Below are 18,418 nucleotides of genomic sequence, written 5' to 3' on the forward strand. Positions count from 1 at the left end.
GGTTCTGGACTGGATGTAAGTATGGTTCTGGACTGGATGTAAGTATGGTTCTGGACTGGATGTAAGTATGGTTCTGGACTGGATGTAAGTATGGTTCTGGACTGGATGTAAGTATGGTTCTGGACTGGATGTAAGTATGGTTCTGGACTGGATGTAAGTATGGTTCTGGACTGGATGCAAGTAGGGTTCTGGACTGGATGCAAGTAGGGTTCTGGACTGGATGCAAGTAGGGTTCTGGACTTGATGCAAGTAGGGTTCTGGGCTGGATGTAACAGGAGATCAGGACCAGTGCTCGGGGGACTAGCTGATTCTGGAGGAAACGAAATATTTAAACATCAAGGAGCAGCGTTCATTGTACGTGATTTCATCAGCATTTAAAATAGGCCCCATCTTGAGTATGCAGTTCAGTTTTGGCTACCTATCCTTAGGGGGGATGTCCATGAGCTAGAGAAAGTTCAGAGAAGGGCAACTAAATTTATACGGAGGGTGGAGGGCATGAGTTATTAAGCACGCCTACAAAAATTACATTTGCTCTACTTGGAGAAGAGACGCTTAAGAGGAGACATAATCGCAATTTACAAACTCCTCAATGGGGACTGCAGTATTGGGAATGCACAACTTAAACCAAGAACTTGTGAGAGCACAACAAGAAGTTGGAGGGGGTGCGGTATAATCTTCAATTTCGCAAGGTAATTTTTTATTTTACTTTGTGAGTGCGGTAAATATGTGGAATACACTTCCACAGATAGCTGTGTTTGCTGAGAACATAAACAGCTTCAAAAAAACACTTGATGAGTTCCTCAGCTTGCAGAACATACAGGGTTATGGACCTCCTAGCAACACACACACACACACCCGCCTTAAAACTTTTTGACTGTTAGTATCACGTAATGTGTTCAGGGGTACGTTATTACACATTTTTTGTCTCTTCTCTAGGATGTGCACCCGTTTTATGCAGATTTAATGAATGTCCTGTATGACAAAGACCATTACAAACTGGCTTTGGGGCAGATCAATATCGCTAAGAACCTGATTGACAAGTGAGTGAAGATTTCGTTTTATATTGTAGTGATAAGTCATCTTGTTTGAGCTCAGCTGACCGCTTGTGTTCTGTTCCAGTGTGGCCAAGGATTATGTGAGGTTGATGAAATACGGAGATTCTTTATATCGTTGCAAACAGTTGAAACGAGCCGCTTTGGGACGCATGTGCACTATTATCAAGAGGCAGAAACAGAGTTTGGAATATCTGGAGCAAGGTATTTCCATGTCGTACTGTGCCGTATATTGTGTGACTCCATACAGTATATTAATGGAATATATGAAGTTAAAGTGACCCGAACAATTCCTCCTACTATACTTTATCAAGAGAATTAGCATAAATCGCCTTAAAGCAGATCTTCCAAATTAAGTGGAAGATCTGCTTTTTTCTGCAAGCCATTTGTAAACAATCGGGTTGCCTGAAAAATAAATTCTTACCTCTTCAGCCTCTGAGGCTTCGAGGAGACATAGATGACGTCACCATGCTTTTTTGCAGAGCTGGGAGCTCATACTCCTGAAAAATTGCATTCAAGCCCATTGCAGGAGTGCATCATTTCAGAATTATAAGCACCCAGCTATCCCAGGAGGCAGTGGTTATGTACAGTGACGCCACCAATGCCTTCCCAGAAGCACCGAAGGCCAGGGCTGAGTTAAGTCATTTTTTTCCCCCTGGGCAACCGGAGTACAAGTGGCTTTTTACCTGATCCCCACTCCCATAGGCTCCAACACTGGTACCAGGAGCTTCTTGCTGTTATCGCAATTTATAGGGATGCACCGAAATTATATATTTAGACCGAAACGGAAAGTTTAAAATTTGTTGGCCCAAAAACCCTGATGTTTCCCTTTTAAAAAAGAAAAATAGATTGAGGACACAGTCCTCAGTCTCTTTTTCTGCACCTCCCGTTATAAATGAAAAGGAATCCTCTATACTGAGTGCTACTGTCCATTCATAAACTGAGGAGATAGTAACTGATGCTATGTCCACAGTCATAAATGAACAGGAAGTGATGTAGAGCACTTCCTGATCATTTATAAGTGGGGACACAGTAACTAGTTACTATGTCCTCAGTTATTTACAAACACTCAGCAATCAGTACACGGCTGCATCAATCTCCCCGCTCCCTCTGCCGACACAGGCAGGGATCAGATGGGACACAGAGCAGTGCCCACCTGGGAGCTGAGAAACTGTCAGGGAGGCCGAGCTGGAGCCATTCTGATACTATTGGCATTTTGCCCATAGTGCAATTTTCGGCCCAAATTTCGGTACATCCCTGGTAAAGTTGTTTTGGCTGATAAATATGACATATATTTTCTTATGAATATTTTGTAAAGGAGCACTAGGTCAAAATCTGTGCTCCTTTAAAAATGTCACATTAACACGGCTTCAATTAGAGAGCAGAAAACTGAAAGCAGATTGCTTCTGCCTCAGTGCTCATAACACTCTGTGACACCAGTGTTATGGGTACACCCTGTATGTAAAATGTTTATTTGTAGTGCAAGGCCAGGGGCTGCCTCCCCCCCCATTTTTTTAGATCTGGACCCCCTGGGTTGATTCGCATTTAACTCTTTCTCCACGTGACCCCTGACTTTGTCTGCAAGGTGTATTAGGACATGGGGTACAGTCCCACAGTGTGGTTTTTATAACTTATGCAAGCATCAGTCACGTCGTTACTGGTTAACAGAGCCTTTTCTTTTTTGCTTTGATCTATTGGCTTACTCTGTGACAGCGGAACAAAAATACTATGGTGTCTGTTATATAGCTTTAACTAGGTTGTTGTCACTTAGGTTTAAAACTTCCACGGTTCGAGTATTATTCTTCTATCTGTGTATGGTCATCCCCTCAACTCTGTGACACTTTTACTATACTGTATTCTGACTATATATTTGGGTATCAATCACTCTCTGAATGGAACTAACTTGAAACATTTTGAATTTGCTCTCCAGAGAAGTTTATTTGTAGAACAAAAGTTTTATATAAACAGTCAAAAAGGGATATAAAACTAATCACTTATATTGAGTGTTATCTTATTTTTGGGATTTGTCATGAAAGTCTGTAATCACTTTCTGATTTTATAGGGCAGTGTTGTACTTTGGGTAGAGAAACATTTTGCCCATTTTATTAGTGTTCTCTGTTGGAATATTTTGTGCTCCGTCTGTGGTGAGTTGGCTGGACAGATGTGTGGAAGTTGTGTGTTTTGCACAGCAGCCCATGTATTTCCAGCTTTGTGTTTGAAGAGGTCTGCTTATGTTGATGCCATTTGGAATCTATTTACCACCTTTTGTTTTCTTTGTACAGTTCGCCAACATCTGTCTCGGTTGCCAACTATTGATCCTAATACACGCACCTTGCTTCTTTGTGGCTATCCAAACGTCGGTAAATCCAGCTTTATAAATAAGGTTTGTATTTTAATCAGACTTTCTCTGCACTTCCATTTACTCCTGTCATCTCTTGGTGGCCCTTTAAGGGGTTCTTTAAACTAGATGATGGTAGGTTGCCTCCTGATGATGCGATCACTGTGATTGGTTTTCACAGTGGTAACATGATCAGGAGCCCATCCTACTGGCTGCCGATCATACAGTGTCCGCTCAGTCACAATGTTAGGGTAGCCCTGAGTGAGCCCCCTCCCAGCACAGAACAGTGGTGCGGGATGTATGTACATACACGTATATGGGAGCACAGTGCCGCAACATATACAGTATGCGCATGGCTGGCAGCAACAGGTTAAACATTGTGCAGCTTAAACATTCTGTAATATTTAGAGGCATATTTATTAAACCTTGACTTTCTCCAAAAATTCCACTGGTGGTAAAGCTATCACTGTCATATGAAACACATGCACCTGGAATATCTACTTGCAGTTAATGGCAGATTCCCTGCTTTTATAAAATGTATAAATATTCCCCTTATTGTTTTAAATATAGTAGTTAAGTAATTGCTAAATGATATTGGTACCCAGCACTGACATTGTGGTGTTTTGGTGGATTTGGGTTCATTTCAGTGGGTCTGTCACAAGGGAATCCTCAGAAACCCGCTATTATCTGATTTCTGGGCTCTACACCAGTTCCCTGGCAGTGATATAGAAACTGCGTAAGTGAACCTGTCAGTAGAGAAATATAAAGACTGCTATTGCCAAAACCTTCTGAAAGTGTGTGTGTGTATATATTTTGTATTTTTTTTTTTTTTGCACTTGTATATCCAGATAATGTATTAGTTTCTTAACCCCTGTAGTGATGGAGATGTTAGACAGTTAAAAACCTATTCATATTTACTTTGCATAGTGTAGTTATGCATCCCACACATGAGAAACATCGGTGGTTTATATTCATTTGAGTATCGATATGTTATGGATGATATGAAGTAGAATCTATCCATGCCACCTAGTGTGTAGATTGTAGTGATCTCTGGACTGATCGTTCTTTGTGTTTCAGGTAACCAGGGCGGACGTAGAAGTGCAGCCGTATGCATTCACCACCAAGTCATTATTTGTGGGACACATGGATTATAAATACCTCCGCTGGCAGGTTGGTGAATACTGAACTTTAACTTTATTTTATATTGCCCCCATTTAAGGTAGAATTCTGGGCAAATAAAATCTTAACCCTTGCAGAGGGGCTACCCCTGCACTGCAAGGGTTAAGTACTAATTTTGCCTAGGAAGCTGAAATAAAAGTTACTCACCCGATCCACCGGCTGGCTCCTACACTGGTCCCTTTAACCCTGACCCCCAATCCTGTATAGGACATGGCGACTTACAGGACCTTAGATCGCTGGAGCGGAGGGGGAATTAGGCTGAAGTGACCAGTCTAACAGCCAGTTGGAATCGTGGTTCGGGTGAGTATAACTGTTTTTTTTTTTAGCTCCAGTACAAAACCAGTACTTTAACTCTTGCAGTGTGGGGGGGGGAGTCCCACTGCAATGGTTAAGATTTTTTTTTGCATGGAGTTCTTTAATGTATTGGTTCCATCTTAAAATGGTACTATAATTTATTCCATGTGTACAGAACATTTAAAAAAAAAATGGCACTCAAAGCAGTTTCCAGCCTGCCCCCTTCCCCATAACCCCTTGAGTGTGCTGACTATAGGCGACTGTGTATTAGGCCATATCAGCATGGCTGCTGCAGCTATGAACAGATTGGTTCACTCTCTTATTGCGACTTTTCTTTATCTGTAGAGAAGGCTAGTATGTCAGAACTCGCTGCAGTATCACAAAGGCTAGTAATATATCACTTTAACTGTACATATTTTCCCGGTGGCACATTGCAGGTTGTGGACACACCAGGTATTCTGGATCACCCCCTGGAGGAAAGGAACACCATTGAGATGCAAGCTATCACTGCCCTGGCTCACCTTCGCGCTGCCGTCCTGTATGTGATGGACGTCTCAGAGCAGTGTGGACACACCCTAGAGGAGCAGGTGGAGCTCTTCAACAACATCCGTCCTTTGTTTGCCAATAAGGTTTGTCCTCCGGAATGTTGTATTCAAATAAGTAACTAATTGTTGTTTGTAAGCAACTAATGTAATGTTTCTGTACTTTTCATTTAGCCTTTAATTCTTGTTCTGAACAAGTGTGATGTGAAGAGAGTCTCGGAACTGACCGAGGAAGAGCAGGTAAGAGAGCCAGGAGTGGGTCATAAAATGGGGAACTTGTGCAGAGGGCTCAGAGCAAGTTCTGTTTAATAGATAATGTATACCGTGAACCCTCAGTTTAATCTTTTCAGCAATGAGTTCACACAGGATCATAGTGATCACATAGAGCTTTGCTTCAGTGATTCTGTACTATTTGCACATATTGGAGGTGTCTGGTCAGCTAAAAAATTGTTGTTTTTTTATACCAAAGTTTGAGCCAGTTTTATTCATATTCTATTTCTTACCGTACTGCTAATTACATAGCTGAAGCCTCAGTATAAGAATGTTTTAGGCTTTTTGTACATATTAAATGTTTTTAAATGACCTTATTACAGATTATATATTTTTTTCCATTGATAGTGATGCTTCTGTGTCCCTAGATTTCCTTTTGATTATAGCTTGCTATAAACTGTAGTGTAGTAGTTAGCACTTCTGCCTTGCAGCACTGGGGGTCTCTGGTTTGAATCCTGGCCAGGTCACTATCTGTAAGGAGTTTCTCCCTGTGCTTGTGTGTGTTTCCTCCGGGTACTCCGGTTTCCTCCCACACTTCAAAGACATGCTGGAAGGTTAATTGGCTCTTGTCTAAAATTGTCCCTGTATGTATGCATGTGAGATAGTAAGCTTCTTGAGGGTAGGGACTGATGTGAATGTGCAACTATGTAATGCGCTTTGTAAATTGTCGGCGCTCTATAAATACCTGTAATAAAATACATAATAGAATACTTCTAGCAAGTGAGGGGTGTATGGGCATTTATGAGGTATATTATATTGTTCCATACGTTTTACAGTTTACATTACCATGGTTCATTACATCAGGGTAGATGTACAGTCCCTGTTCCTCTGTGGCGTAATTAACTACAGTGTAGTTGGCCTTTAAAACTGGAAGGATTAAGACTTCCAACTTGCAAAACAGTCAAATTCCAAAAGCTCTTTTTTTTTCCAGACTTCATCTGAACAGTGAATTTAGTTTGTTACAAAGTATAGGTTATCGGTATGTGTGAACGTGTGCATGGTGTGTTGTGTATGTTACTGTGATACACCGCAGTGGAGAGGTCTGAATGGGCCTCGAGTGTTAGGCTTACAGGATTAGTTTGAGGGGGGAGAATTGGGGTAGGACATCACTCTGTGTATAGAAAGCTAACCAAACTAATCTCCTGGCACTGATGGCCAACTCACTGACGAAGAATTACCATTGATTCAAGTCATTTAATTGGTTTCTTATTTAGTGTAATATAGCACACACAATGGTCTCCTTGGCAGGCTCTGTTCTAATGTATTGTATCATACCTAGGACTTAGTTGAATTTTAAACTCTGGGTGACATGGGGTGTATTTTAGGGTGTGAGCCCTTGCCTGCTATAGCAGTTTAATGCAGTCTACTGCCATTTTTTTGACAGAACATTTTTAAGGACTTTGAGAATGAAGGGCTACCAGTGCTAGAGACCAGCACCCTGACCGAGGAAGGTGTGATCCAAGTCAAAACTGAGGTATGCCATTTCTAGAATGTTCCATGTGGCCAAAATACCCTGGGGTATCTTGAGTTTGTTAAATGGAGTCTGTTCTTTGACGCAGGCTTGTGACCGGTTATTAGCCCACCGAGTGGAGACCAAGATGAAGGGAAACAAAGTGAATGATGTGCTCAATAGGCTTCACCTGGCCATACCAAGCAAGAGAGATGATAAGGTGAGAGGATTTCATCTTTTATGTCATTTTCTTTTTGGTTCATTGCTCATTTTACAGTGTGGTTACAATTGTTCATGAAGATGTGACTTGGAACGAGGATGGTGTTTTGTGTCTCTGAGGAACATAATTATACATAGAATACATAGTTTTAGTAGAAAAACTATAATGTTGGCAAAGGGACTTTCCTTCTAACATGTGTTTTACAGATATACTAGGAATCTATGCCAAATAAATGTATGGGCTTGTAAATGTAATATCCGAGGAATAATTGGACATTTAGCCTTAGACTAAAAGCCTGGTTACACCATATCCAGATCATCTCCAGGCCAGATTGTTTCCGGACCCAAAATACATCTTAATGTATCCCTATACTGTTTCTAACCTCTGTTCACACCAGCGCAGTCCCTTCCAGACCAGAAAAATACTGCATGTCTAATTTTGTCTGGTCTGGAATGCACGCAAACGCACTGGACCGCACCTGAAAGCCCATTTTAAGCTAAAATACAACAACTCTGGAACACGATAAAATAGTGGCAAAATGCAATGCACCGCGTTTCAGATCTGGTCCGGAAAATGAGGTGGACGTGGCCTAAGGGGTTTTTCTATTTGTTTTTTGCCTCGCCTGATGCCTATTTAGCGAAAACATGTTACAAGTCTGGGCAACTCAAACTGGGCATATGATGAAAATATATGTATACACCGAGGTTACATTCATTGGAAAACAAAACAATATCAAAGCAATCAATAGACCCATGTATAGGCTACTAAAGTTTATTTGGAAATCTTGACTTTCCTTTTATAAGTTCACACGTCCTGCCTCCAAGTTCACTGACCAATAAAGAGATCGAGGAGAAGAGATCAGGGTCAAGCTTATCTTTCCAGGTTTCAGCTGCTTGTATCACTGCATCCAATTAATATTTTGGCATGTGATTTTCACTGGAGGTAATCTCTGCTTTGCGTATCTGTTTCATCATATCCTCCATTGAATTATTTAGGTCTGGGAAGTGTTTACCTTATGAAGGATATCTCAAATCATTTTGTACCACCTGTATCTTATCTTAATAGGCGGCTGTTTTCATTTTAGGTAAGGCCACCTTTTATTCCAGAGGGTGCATTGGTGAGAAAAAAACGTATGGATACAGATGCTTCAAAGAAGAAATCGGTTAGTAGCCCAGCCTATAAAGACACACGTTTTATATGGTTTTATTACAGCAGCGAGCAGTTTTATAATGTGCCTGTATTGTGTTGCAGGAGAGAGACCTGGAAATGGAGATGGGGGATGATTATATCCTGGATCTGCAGAGTGAGTATTCACGTTTTCCAATTCATTTTTTTTCCAATTAACTTTTTCTAATCTAAAAGATGTAAAGGACGTTTTATGGCAATTATGTGGAGTCTTGTACATGCTTCTTGGTTATATTTAAATGAAATCTGCGCTGAGTGACTGCCCTAGCTGACCTGTCCTCCTTTTTTGGAAATACATGTTACTTATCTGTCATGACCTAGAAATCGGATGTCGTTTAGGATTTCTGACTTTCTAATCTGAATGCTTGTTCTTGGTTAGAAAATAGATAGGCGGGTAAGCAGCATTCTCACAAGGTGGGCTGCAATGGCAGCGTCCATATTTTGGTCAGTATCGATTTGTTTTAAGCCAACAGCAGACATTAATGTTAAAGATTTTTGTCTTGTAAAGTGAACATGTCACAATTGGTGTTTTAGAAGGTACCACTGCTTCTATTTGGATATCTTACCCATCCTTCAGGTTCACCATATAGAGAGTCACTGTCTTGCAACAAGTGGCAGCTGAATGTTTGTTCATATTTACTGGAGGATGCTACTCAAAAAGCTTCTGAAAGAGGTCTGCAATGGCAGTCCTGTCTTATCACAAGGTTACTGTGAATAGCATATGAAACCAGCATGCAGTATCAAGGAGGAATGCATTATGCCCGAAAGCCCGGTTGAACTTTAATTCAATTTAGCAAAATGTATTCCAGGTGCATCCAAACAAAAAGATGTGCAGTGTCTTACAGCTAAAGAGTAATAAAACCTTTGTCCTGCCAGGATACTACACAGTGGAACCCTTGCTCTCTGTGGGGAAGCAGTGATCTTTCTGCATTGGTCTGACACATCCCTGCTAAGTTTGAGCTTGCAAAGCTATTGGTTTTGCTTAGTTGGGGCGGGTGGGGGGGATGTCGGACCTCTGCAATGAGATCGTTGCTGCCACACAAAGAGCATGGGTCCCTCTCTGCAGCTGCTTACAGGATTTTTTACTCGGGCTGTGGCTGTTTTAGAAAGAAAAGCAACTGTAAACTATTAACTATTGAGCATATTTTGTTTTGTTGAAATGTTTTAAGCTGATTTAAACTAAAGGTTCATTTGTGCTTTAGTGCTATTTATCTTAAAATCCATTCCAGAGTAGTATAAAATAACTGCCTTGTGGTCACTATCATACCTTCTCCTAAAGATAGCAGAACAAAGTAATTTGCTCATACATTTTCCTTCTTGTTTCAGAATACTGGGATCTAATGAATCCATCAGAGAAGTTTGATAAAATCCCGGAAATCTGGCAGGGTCATAATCTTACAGATTATATTGATCCAGACATCATGAAGGTGAGTTCGAATGAGTCTCTGGTGTGGGTAATATGCAGCTTCTGTACTGTCTGTATGAAACTTGGAGCTGTTTTACTACTTTTGCTCACTATTACCGTATTTTGCGGTCCATAAGACGCACCGGACCATAGGACGCAGGGAGGTCCGGCGTGCCTTATGGAGCACTCGAGACTGTAGCTTCTGTCACAGCTTCTATTACAGAAGCTGTGACAGAAGCTGCAGTTAGTGAACGCTGAGACAGGTGGCGCTGTGATTACAGCGCCACGGTCTCAGTGATGACACAGAGCAGGCGATCGTCGCCGCTGCTCGGTTTTAATACGAGTGATCTCATTAGATCACTCGTATTAAACGAGCAGTGGCTCCTGCTGCTGAACTCGATCGCCGCCGCTGCTCGGCTTTAATATGAGTGATCTCTTTAGATCACTCGTATTAAAAGAGCAGTGGCTCCTACTACTCGCCCGGCGCCCGAAACTGCATGTCTCGGGTGTCGGGATTCGCTCCATAAGACGCAGGCACTTTTTCCCCCTCCTTTTGGGGGGAAAAAAGTGCGTCTTATGGAGCGAAAAATACGGTAATTGGTGTCAGGACAGTGAGCTCAAGTAAAAATCCACTCCTGACCACGTTTTCCATGTAGATTAGGTGGATGCAATGGTGGTCGAAGGATGCCAGCCATCTCTATGCACAAAGGGAAGTATGAACACGGTCACTCCAAATGCAAATCAAATGCGTCCTTTTTATTGCCGTAGATGCAGCAGATCACATTCAGTGCAATGTTTCGGGGCCATGTAGGATTCCCTTCCTCGGGCAGGATATGTGATTAATGTTGCATGTCCTGCCTGAGGAACGGGATCCTGCGTGACCCCGAAACGTTGCGCCGAATGTGATTTGATGCATCTACGTCAATAAACAGATGCATTTGGAATGCCGTTGTCCATACTTCCCTTAGGACAGTGAGCTCTTCTTGGTTTTTAACTGCAGTCGCAGCTGCCTGTATAATGACCCATAGTGATAGGAGAAGCTGACTGTGTCTCAAAATTGATGAGGTTTTCTTAAATAATCCATTTGTAAGAGTGATGGGGTCTGTTTGCATATTGGCTGCTCTGTCCCTTTGCAAGGAAAGCAGATATAAATTATTTATAATGATCTGTTGAGTCTCAATTTCTTGTGGTGTGGAGTTCCTGTGTGTTTGTTATATGTCACACAAAAAATACAAAACCTTGTGAACAGTGTATACTATCCAAAGAGTTCAGTGAACCTCAAAAGTAGCATGTGAAGGTCTAAACTGGCTGCCTAGCCTGTTATTGGGGTTCTCTGTGTATAGTTTTAATATCCAGCATGTATTTACTTTGTTTTAGAAACTGGAAGACCTGGAGAAAGAGGAGGAGCTGAAAGAAGCAGCGGGTGAATATGATAGTGATATTGAGAGTGAGGATGAAGAAATGGCCGAAATACGACAGCTTGCTCAACAGATCCGCGAAAAGAAAAAACTGAAGATCCTCGCGTCAAAGGAGAAAGATATACATGGCCCGAGACTGCCAAGAACTGTTAAGAAGGTAAATGGTCCAAAACGCATATCAGATTCAATATGACAGTTACAGCAATCACGAAAAACAACTCCGGTCTGATCTGAATAAGCTGGGAAACGTGTGGAAACCACTCATAACTTTTTAAGGTGCCTTAGGAAATTTAGATTTCTATACGGTTGCAGTTTCCTCCAGAAAGACAATATATTAAATGTGTACCGTGTTTCCCCGAAAGTAAGACCTACCCCGAAAATAAGACCTAGTGTCTTTTTTCGTGAAAATAAATAAATAAGACAGTGTCTTATTTTCGGGGGAAACACGGTATATCAACTGTGCCAGGTAGGTACACCAGACTACAGTGTGCTAAACATGTATACTAGTTTTCATTTCTTTACAGCAGACATCCCATTTCTCAAAACTTTGACTCCATAATCACATTATAGTAATTATGTTCACTGTTTATCACGATAGGTATAACGTACCACACGATTTATTCACAATAGGTAAAGTATACCACAGTATAGATCTGAGTCTTCTCTTGCTTCTAATATTACAGGTTCAACAAAAGACATTGGAAAAAGAGATGAATGACTTGGGTCTTGATGTGAGCAATAATGAGGTAAGAGGACCTTCAAAGAGAGCACTTTGATTTACAATGACCGTTTTTTGTTTTTTTAAAAAATTCTTTACTTTGAGCCAACATTTTACAGTACACATACAACACAAACACAATCGAGTAATGATAAAGTACATATACAAACGTAATAAGTAAAGCTATATCAGCTAGCCCCAATCGCTTAATTGGCTAAGGATCAAACATTAACAGCATAACATCATATGCCACATCCGGGTGTTTGGGGGGTTGCAATGCACATCTTATATGTCATATTGTATGATAAGCCTATGGTTTCCATTGGCAGAGGAGGGTAAACCACGGGGTCTACCTGTCTGCTTTCGGGGACCAATGACCGTTTTTAATCCTTCTTTCAAGTGAGCTGTTCTCATTGGCCTGTATATGCTAACACTTGTGGATCTCCAAACCTCAATGACTGCAAACTGAAAGTGAATAGTTCATTATAGCAAAACATGTACATGAGGTTCAACACATTGCCACAAGACATGCATAAAAAGCTATCAAGCTGCATCTTGTGAAATGCTATTTCCAGCACTATACAGCTGCCGAATAAAATGAAAAGCTGATGGTTGAAATAAATGTGAACAGAGTAGGATATTAAAGGCAATCAATCATTCTGACTCATATTTTCTGCTTGGCCACAATGAACCCCATTTCTCAATGAGCCAGTTTCATTTCACTGCCCAATATTTCAACCCCAGTCTGCTTTGCATCTCTTTATAATATTACTTTGCTTAGTCCACAACACCTCCACACATTCTGATCTGGCTTGCTAAATATCTGCCCTTGCAGTGCCCATCATCAATGGGGAGGCCTGGACACAGTACCAACACTGTGATCTTCTTCCCAATATACCACTATGAGCTCATTGTGCTGCATTGCATCCTGTCACATTTTATCCGTATACTTGGCCACTAACTGTCACCCTGATGTTAGAAAAATGGTGCCTGAAAAGAGCTGAGAATGTGGCTTTCACCTCTGCTAGCTTTTGCAGAATCTCAGGCCTTTTCTGAGAGGCAATGATTTGGTAAATGATGATGCTAATTAGGGATGCACAGATACTTTTCGAGTACCAGTGCCGATACTCGGCATTTTCATGAGAACTATCAGGGTTGCAGCGGTTGCAGCTGGGACCTGGCTCTGTCGCTCCACCACTGTCCTGAAATAATTAGTCTGTATTGTCACATGACAATAAACAAAAATGTATCAGTACTCGTACTTGTAAGTACTCGGCAAGTACCAGTACTCGTACTCGCAAAACTGGTATCTGTGCATCCCTTTATTTATATTTATAAAAAAAAAATCGTACTTTAAAACAGAGATGTACAAATCCCAGGAGCTCCGTGTGCTCCTTACAAATGACAGCTGCCTCCTAATTTTTTTATTTTTCTCTAGTCTAGTCTTGGAGCTCAAAAGTATCGGTACATGTACTTGTTATCTGTGCAACCCTAATGCTAATGCCTGCATACTCCTATTGGCGGGTGAGGCTGCCTAACATAGTGATGTTAGTGGGAATTTGGCTTAGCAATTAGCACTGGAACAATGGCCTTGGATTTGGAAATCTGTGATGGGAAGATTTAGGAATCTTTTGCTGTTATGCACATTTCCACCTCATACCTGCAGCATTCCCCCTCCAACCCCCCCCCCGTAATTGTCTCTATAAGCAAGTCATAGGCTCAATTCTTTTTTTTTTTTATCTGGCTCTTGTTTTACAGACTCATTATGCAGTGCAAGCAAGGTCCAGAAGCCTCCAGAGGAAGCGTAAACGTGAAGAGTCTGTGCCACCGACTGCAGTTACCCGCAGCCAAAGCAACTCCAGGCCACCAAGAGACCAGTCTGGAGTTCGTGATCCCAAGGTCAGTGTTCCTTCATGTGTTACTGTAGATCTGATTGTTCGCTACTTGATTTTACGATATTGTAAAGAGGCCAGCTCCACTCACTCTTATGTTGATGCCCTCCGAGTTAATTTTGCCCTACAGATAGGTAGATAGATGATAGATAGATAGATTTTATTTGTCACATACACAATCGTACAAGTATGATATGCAGTGAAATGCTTACACGACTGCAGAGCAGTCGTGACGGCAGCCGACTACACCGGCGCCATCTTTGTAGAGCAGTACGGTGACAAGACGCGGATGTAGAGAGCCTGCAGCTTCTCCTAAAGCTCCGGGTGTCGCCTCTGAACGGCAGCGTGATACAAGTGCAGGAGCGCTGTACAATCTTAACCGCCATTAATCCCCAACGGAGAACCTGACTGTGCCAGTTGGTAGACGAGAAGATCGTTATGGGCCTCCGCATAATCCCCCATCTTGTCCTCGACGTGGACGACTCCGTCTCCCAGGGCGTCAACATCCCTTCTCAGCAGCAAAAAGCACATCTCTATGCAGGGAGCACCCAAGAGACACAAGCACGTCCCCTAGGGTAGTGTCCAGCAGGGGGCGATCAGCAGTGGGACAATCCTCAATGGTGCTATTCATCTCCTCACACACATGCACAGTAGGGCCAGACCGCTCGTCCCCCTCCCCAGGCCGTATCTGCGCTCCCCCAGAGTCCAGTCTGGGCGTGGATTTTGCCGGGTTGGCGGTCACCTGGCTCCCACCTCCTTTCGGCTCCCGCTCGTTACGGCTGTCGGAGAGTTGCAGAGAGGACAGGGTGCTGGACGAGCCGGCGCCATCTTGAGTCCGCGGCGAGCCCGTCGAGCGGAAAAATTCAGTAAGTTTCCGAGGGCCTTTCTTAGATTTTCGTTCTCTCCGACGGTCGCTGGGGTCAGGGGCACACATGGGTAGTATCATGGGAGTCCTCTGTGCTAAGGATTCAGCCCTAGGATTTCAGCTGTGCCGGAGCTCCACTATCCTGCGACCATCCGTATTTGATTGAATTTGATACAGTTTTTGTAAACCCTGGATAACTCCTTTCAAAGTGCAGACAACTTCAGTTGGGATTAAGATGTATGCAACCTAAAGTCACAATATGGTATCATTCTATCTCCTTCTAAAATGGCAACTAACATGCCTCAAATACTTAACTGGTGGCAGGACTGGGCTCATTGGAATTAATACTAAAAAAATTATATTTTCAAATTAAACTTATAAAAAAGAAATAAACTATTTGGCCAAATTGGCTAAAAAGAAGATATTTGGCACAAAACCCACATCTCCAGAATGTGAAAATTCACCTCGTTATGATGTGAAAAGGCTTATAGATTGAAGTTAATAAACCGTATCACTTGCATGCTTCATCCAATATTGTGAACACATGCATGGCAAATGTTGTTTGATTGTGAACATATATGAAATGATGAGTGAACAGGGCTCAGGGATGGCAGTCCCCATAATTAGCTCATGACAGGTGTACTTTAAAAAGGGCCAGTTCTGCCACCATTGTTACACTAAGCCATCTTATGGCCATGGATTTTATTGGGACTCAATTGATGAGAGCTCCCTGCAGTAGCTCTTGGATCCCCTTTCTTAGTTATTGAATAGCAGGAGTAAGTAGAATGCATGCTGAGGTTGCAGGAGAGAAATGCACAAGCCAGTCTGTGACATCATGGAAGTGGATTTGTCCATAGCAGGGGCTATGCAAAGCAACCCCACTGTACACGTGCGTTCAATCTCTCCAAAGGCTTTATCAAACAGAGATCAGCAGTTTTGATTCATTTACCCCTTGACATTATTGTAGTTGCAATTAAAATTTTGGCTGTTACTGTTTAATAATCACCTTTTTGTCTGTTAATTAGATGGCAAGGCAAGCCAAGATAATAATGAAGAAATCCCAGAGGAAAATGAACCGAATGGGCAAGAAAGGAGAGGCTGATAGGCACGTGTTTGACCTGAAGCCCAAACATCTACTGGCTGGTAAAAGGAAGGCTGGCAAAACCGACAGACGATAAGCCCATCTGGAGTAGAAGCATGCCCTTCACTCCTCTCCTGCTTCTCTAAGGACTTGTGACCATCGGTGTACTCTTCCCTCCTTGTCGCACTGTGTGTATGGGGGTCAGTGTACACCTCCCTCCTTGTCGCACTGTGTGTAATGGGGTTCAGTGTACTCTTCCCTCCATGTCATACTGTGTGTAATGGGGTTTAGTGTACTCTTCCCTCCATGTCATACTGTGTGTATGGGGGTCAGTGTACACCTCCCTGTCGCACTGTGTGTATGGGGGTCAGTGTACATCTCCCTGTCGCACTGTGTGTATGGGGGTCAGTGTACATCTCCCTCCATGTCATACTGTGTGTATGGGGGTCAGTGTACTCTTCCCTCCATGTCGTACTGTGTGTATGGGGGTCAGTGTACATCTCCCTCCATGTCGCACTGTGTGTATGGGGGTCAGTGTACACCTCCCTCCATGTCGCACTGTGTGTATGGGGGTCAGTGTAGAGCTTCCTCCGTGCCATACGGTCCCACCGAACATCATTGACCAGTTTAGTTTTGTGGACCAATCTGGAATACCCTTGGTTTTCCATTTACAGGTTTTATTCAACCACCTATCTGGAATTAGATATATTTTACAGCATACAGTGCCTTGAAACCACCCACAATGATCTCATCTTGAAATGTGCCCCGAGAAAAATAAATATGAAGTGTCAGATCATATTTATTAAAGTGAAATGGACTCCACCAAACGTGTGGTTTTTTATTCCATGCTTAGAGTACCGGTACATAGCAAATTATGTTGTGAAGAGAAACTGCTTTTTCTATATAAATATTGTGAATCGGCATTGTGCGTCAAATGTGATTACTAAGGCAGCTCTAGACGATTCCTTGGTATGTTTTGTGAAACAAGTTATTTTTATTTGGTGCTTCCTCTGCGGTCTTTGCATTTTTCCCAGCATGACTCTTTGTTACCCCCGAGCCTGTTAGCAATGGCATTGTAACAGGTATATATAGATGTTTGGTAATCTTTAAGGAAAAAAAAAGTCAGCTACTGGCATAAAACACGCTTCAGTGCCCTCGAAAGAATGAATTATATTCAGTCAAGACTCAGTTATTTTCTACATCAATTATGATTGTAGCTAACTGGCATGGCCTATTCTCGGACTTGAGTACCACTGGACATTACAGGGCTTGCCTTGAAATCACCTTTTGGACACTAGGATCTGCAATTTAAGGCATTTTCCAGACCCCATTCTAGTAACAAGTTGGGTACAGAGCACTTTCCCAGCGGTTCCCAATGAATCGGAAGAGTAGGGTGATCGGACTAAGCACTTGGAGCTACCCGATTTGTTTGGATCTGTGGACACTTGCTGCGGTTCCTAGAGTGCCACAATGGCTACACTCATTAGCAGATGCCCTGGCTGCCTGAGGGCTATTTCTGGAATTGTTTCTAAACGTAACTCCAGGAACACATTTCAACCTCCCTGCCTTTTTTTTTTTTTTACACAGAGCTGGTTGATAAGATGCAGGCGGTCCCAGAGTTGCAAACATCCAACTTACATATGACCCCCTACTTACAAACTGAGGCTATTACTGTACAGCAGGGGGTCCCAGGCTGCAACCAAAGTATACCGTGCAGTGTTTCGGTAGTTGTAATGCTACCACACATGCCGACAAGGAGTGCACTCCTTTTTGGGTTTGGTTTGTTAGACGTGGTGCCCGCCTCTTCTTCCGGGTCTCTGAGGTTTTTACTGCTGTGTCCTCATTAGAAAGATTTAATCTCACTTCCTGTCCTTGAGACAACAGGAAGGGAAATTCACTCCTGTAAGAGTTATGGGAAAAAGGTGTATCCACTAAAGCTTTATCACCAATCCTTGTTTCCACGACAACCTAAAATTTTCACAGGGACAGAAAGTGAGGTGAAATCTTCTGAACAGGGTCACACAAAGCAAAACAAACGTTACGGGAGGCTAATCCTTCCCTATGCGGTCCAAAACTAAAATGTTTTTATTGGCTGGAGTTGCACTTAAAAAAAATGTACCTGTTCCAACTTACATACAAGTTCAACTTAAGAACAAACCTACAGAACCTATCTTGTTTGTCACCCGCAGACTGCCTGTAATAGATAAAAGCATCAAAATTCATATGAACTAATAACACAAGCAGCACTTAAGGGAAGTTTAATTATTGAAAAGCTCAGTAACAGATAATAAAATTACATTTTGCATCAAATGCTAAATTGTATAAACAGTGGGAAGTCTTGTTACAACCTGGCAAATCAAATGTCAACTTTAATTTCTTAATGCAGAGTTAGAATTCATAATCTGGTTCTTATGGGAAACTTCTCCAGCCTTCATCAATGAGCCCCGGTGTGCTCCATTTCCTGTACAATGTCACTTTATTAGTTTACAAGCACATTGCGCAGTGTCTA

General features: G+C 42.2%; 1 protein-coding gene across 1 annotated transcript in view; it reads left to right on the forward strand.

Annotated features, from left to right (window-relative positions):
• GTPBP4 (GTP binding protein 4) overlaps positions 1 to 16,055 on the forward strand; it is an 18,460-nt gene extending 2,405 nt beyond the window's left edge. Inside the window, exons 3-17 of the mRNA XM_018554180.1 lie at positions 937 to 1,040; positions 1,120 to 1,256; positions 3,335 to 3,435; positions 4,468 to 4,560; positions 5,301 to 5,492; positions 5,580 to 5,645; positions 7,060 to 7,149; positions 7,235 to 7,345; positions 8,430 to 8,507; positions 8,597 to 8,648; positions 9,857 to 9,957; positions 11,313 to 11,510; positions 12,037 to 12,099; positions 13,830 to 13,970; positions 15,854 to 16,055. Coding sequence (XP_018409682.1) covers positions 937 to 1,040; positions 1,120 to 1,256; positions 3,335 to 3,435; positions 4,468 to 4,560; positions 5,301 to 5,492; positions 5,580 to 5,645; positions 7,060 to 7,149; positions 7,235 to 7,345; positions 8,430 to 8,507; positions 8,597 to 8,648; positions 9,857 to 9,957; positions 11,313 to 11,510; positions 12,037 to 12,099; positions 13,830 to 13,970; positions 15,854 to 16,006 — 1,680 coding nt within the window. The 3' untranslated portion in view covers positions 16,007 to 16,055. The remainder of the gene's footprint in view (positions 1 to 936; positions 1,041 to 1,119; positions 1,257 to 3,334; positions 3,436 to 4,467; positions 4,561 to 5,300; positions 5,493 to 5,579; positions 5,646 to 7,059; positions 7,150 to 7,234; positions 7,346 to 8,429; positions 8,508 to 8,596; positions 8,649 to 9,856; positions 9,958 to 11,312; positions 11,511 to 12,036; positions 12,100 to 13,829; positions 13,971 to 15,853) is intronic.
• Positions 16,056 to 18,418: the final 2,363 nt, after the last annotated feature.

The sequence above is a fragment of the Nanorana parkeri genome, unplaced genomic scaffold (genome assembly GCF_000935625.1).
Source record: "Nanorana parkeri isolate BGI_ZX_2015 unplaced genomic scaffold, ASM93562v1 scaffold145, whole genome shotgun sequence".
NCBI lineage: Eukaryota > Metazoa > Chordata > Amphibia > Anura > Dicroglossidae > Nanorana > Nanorana parkeri.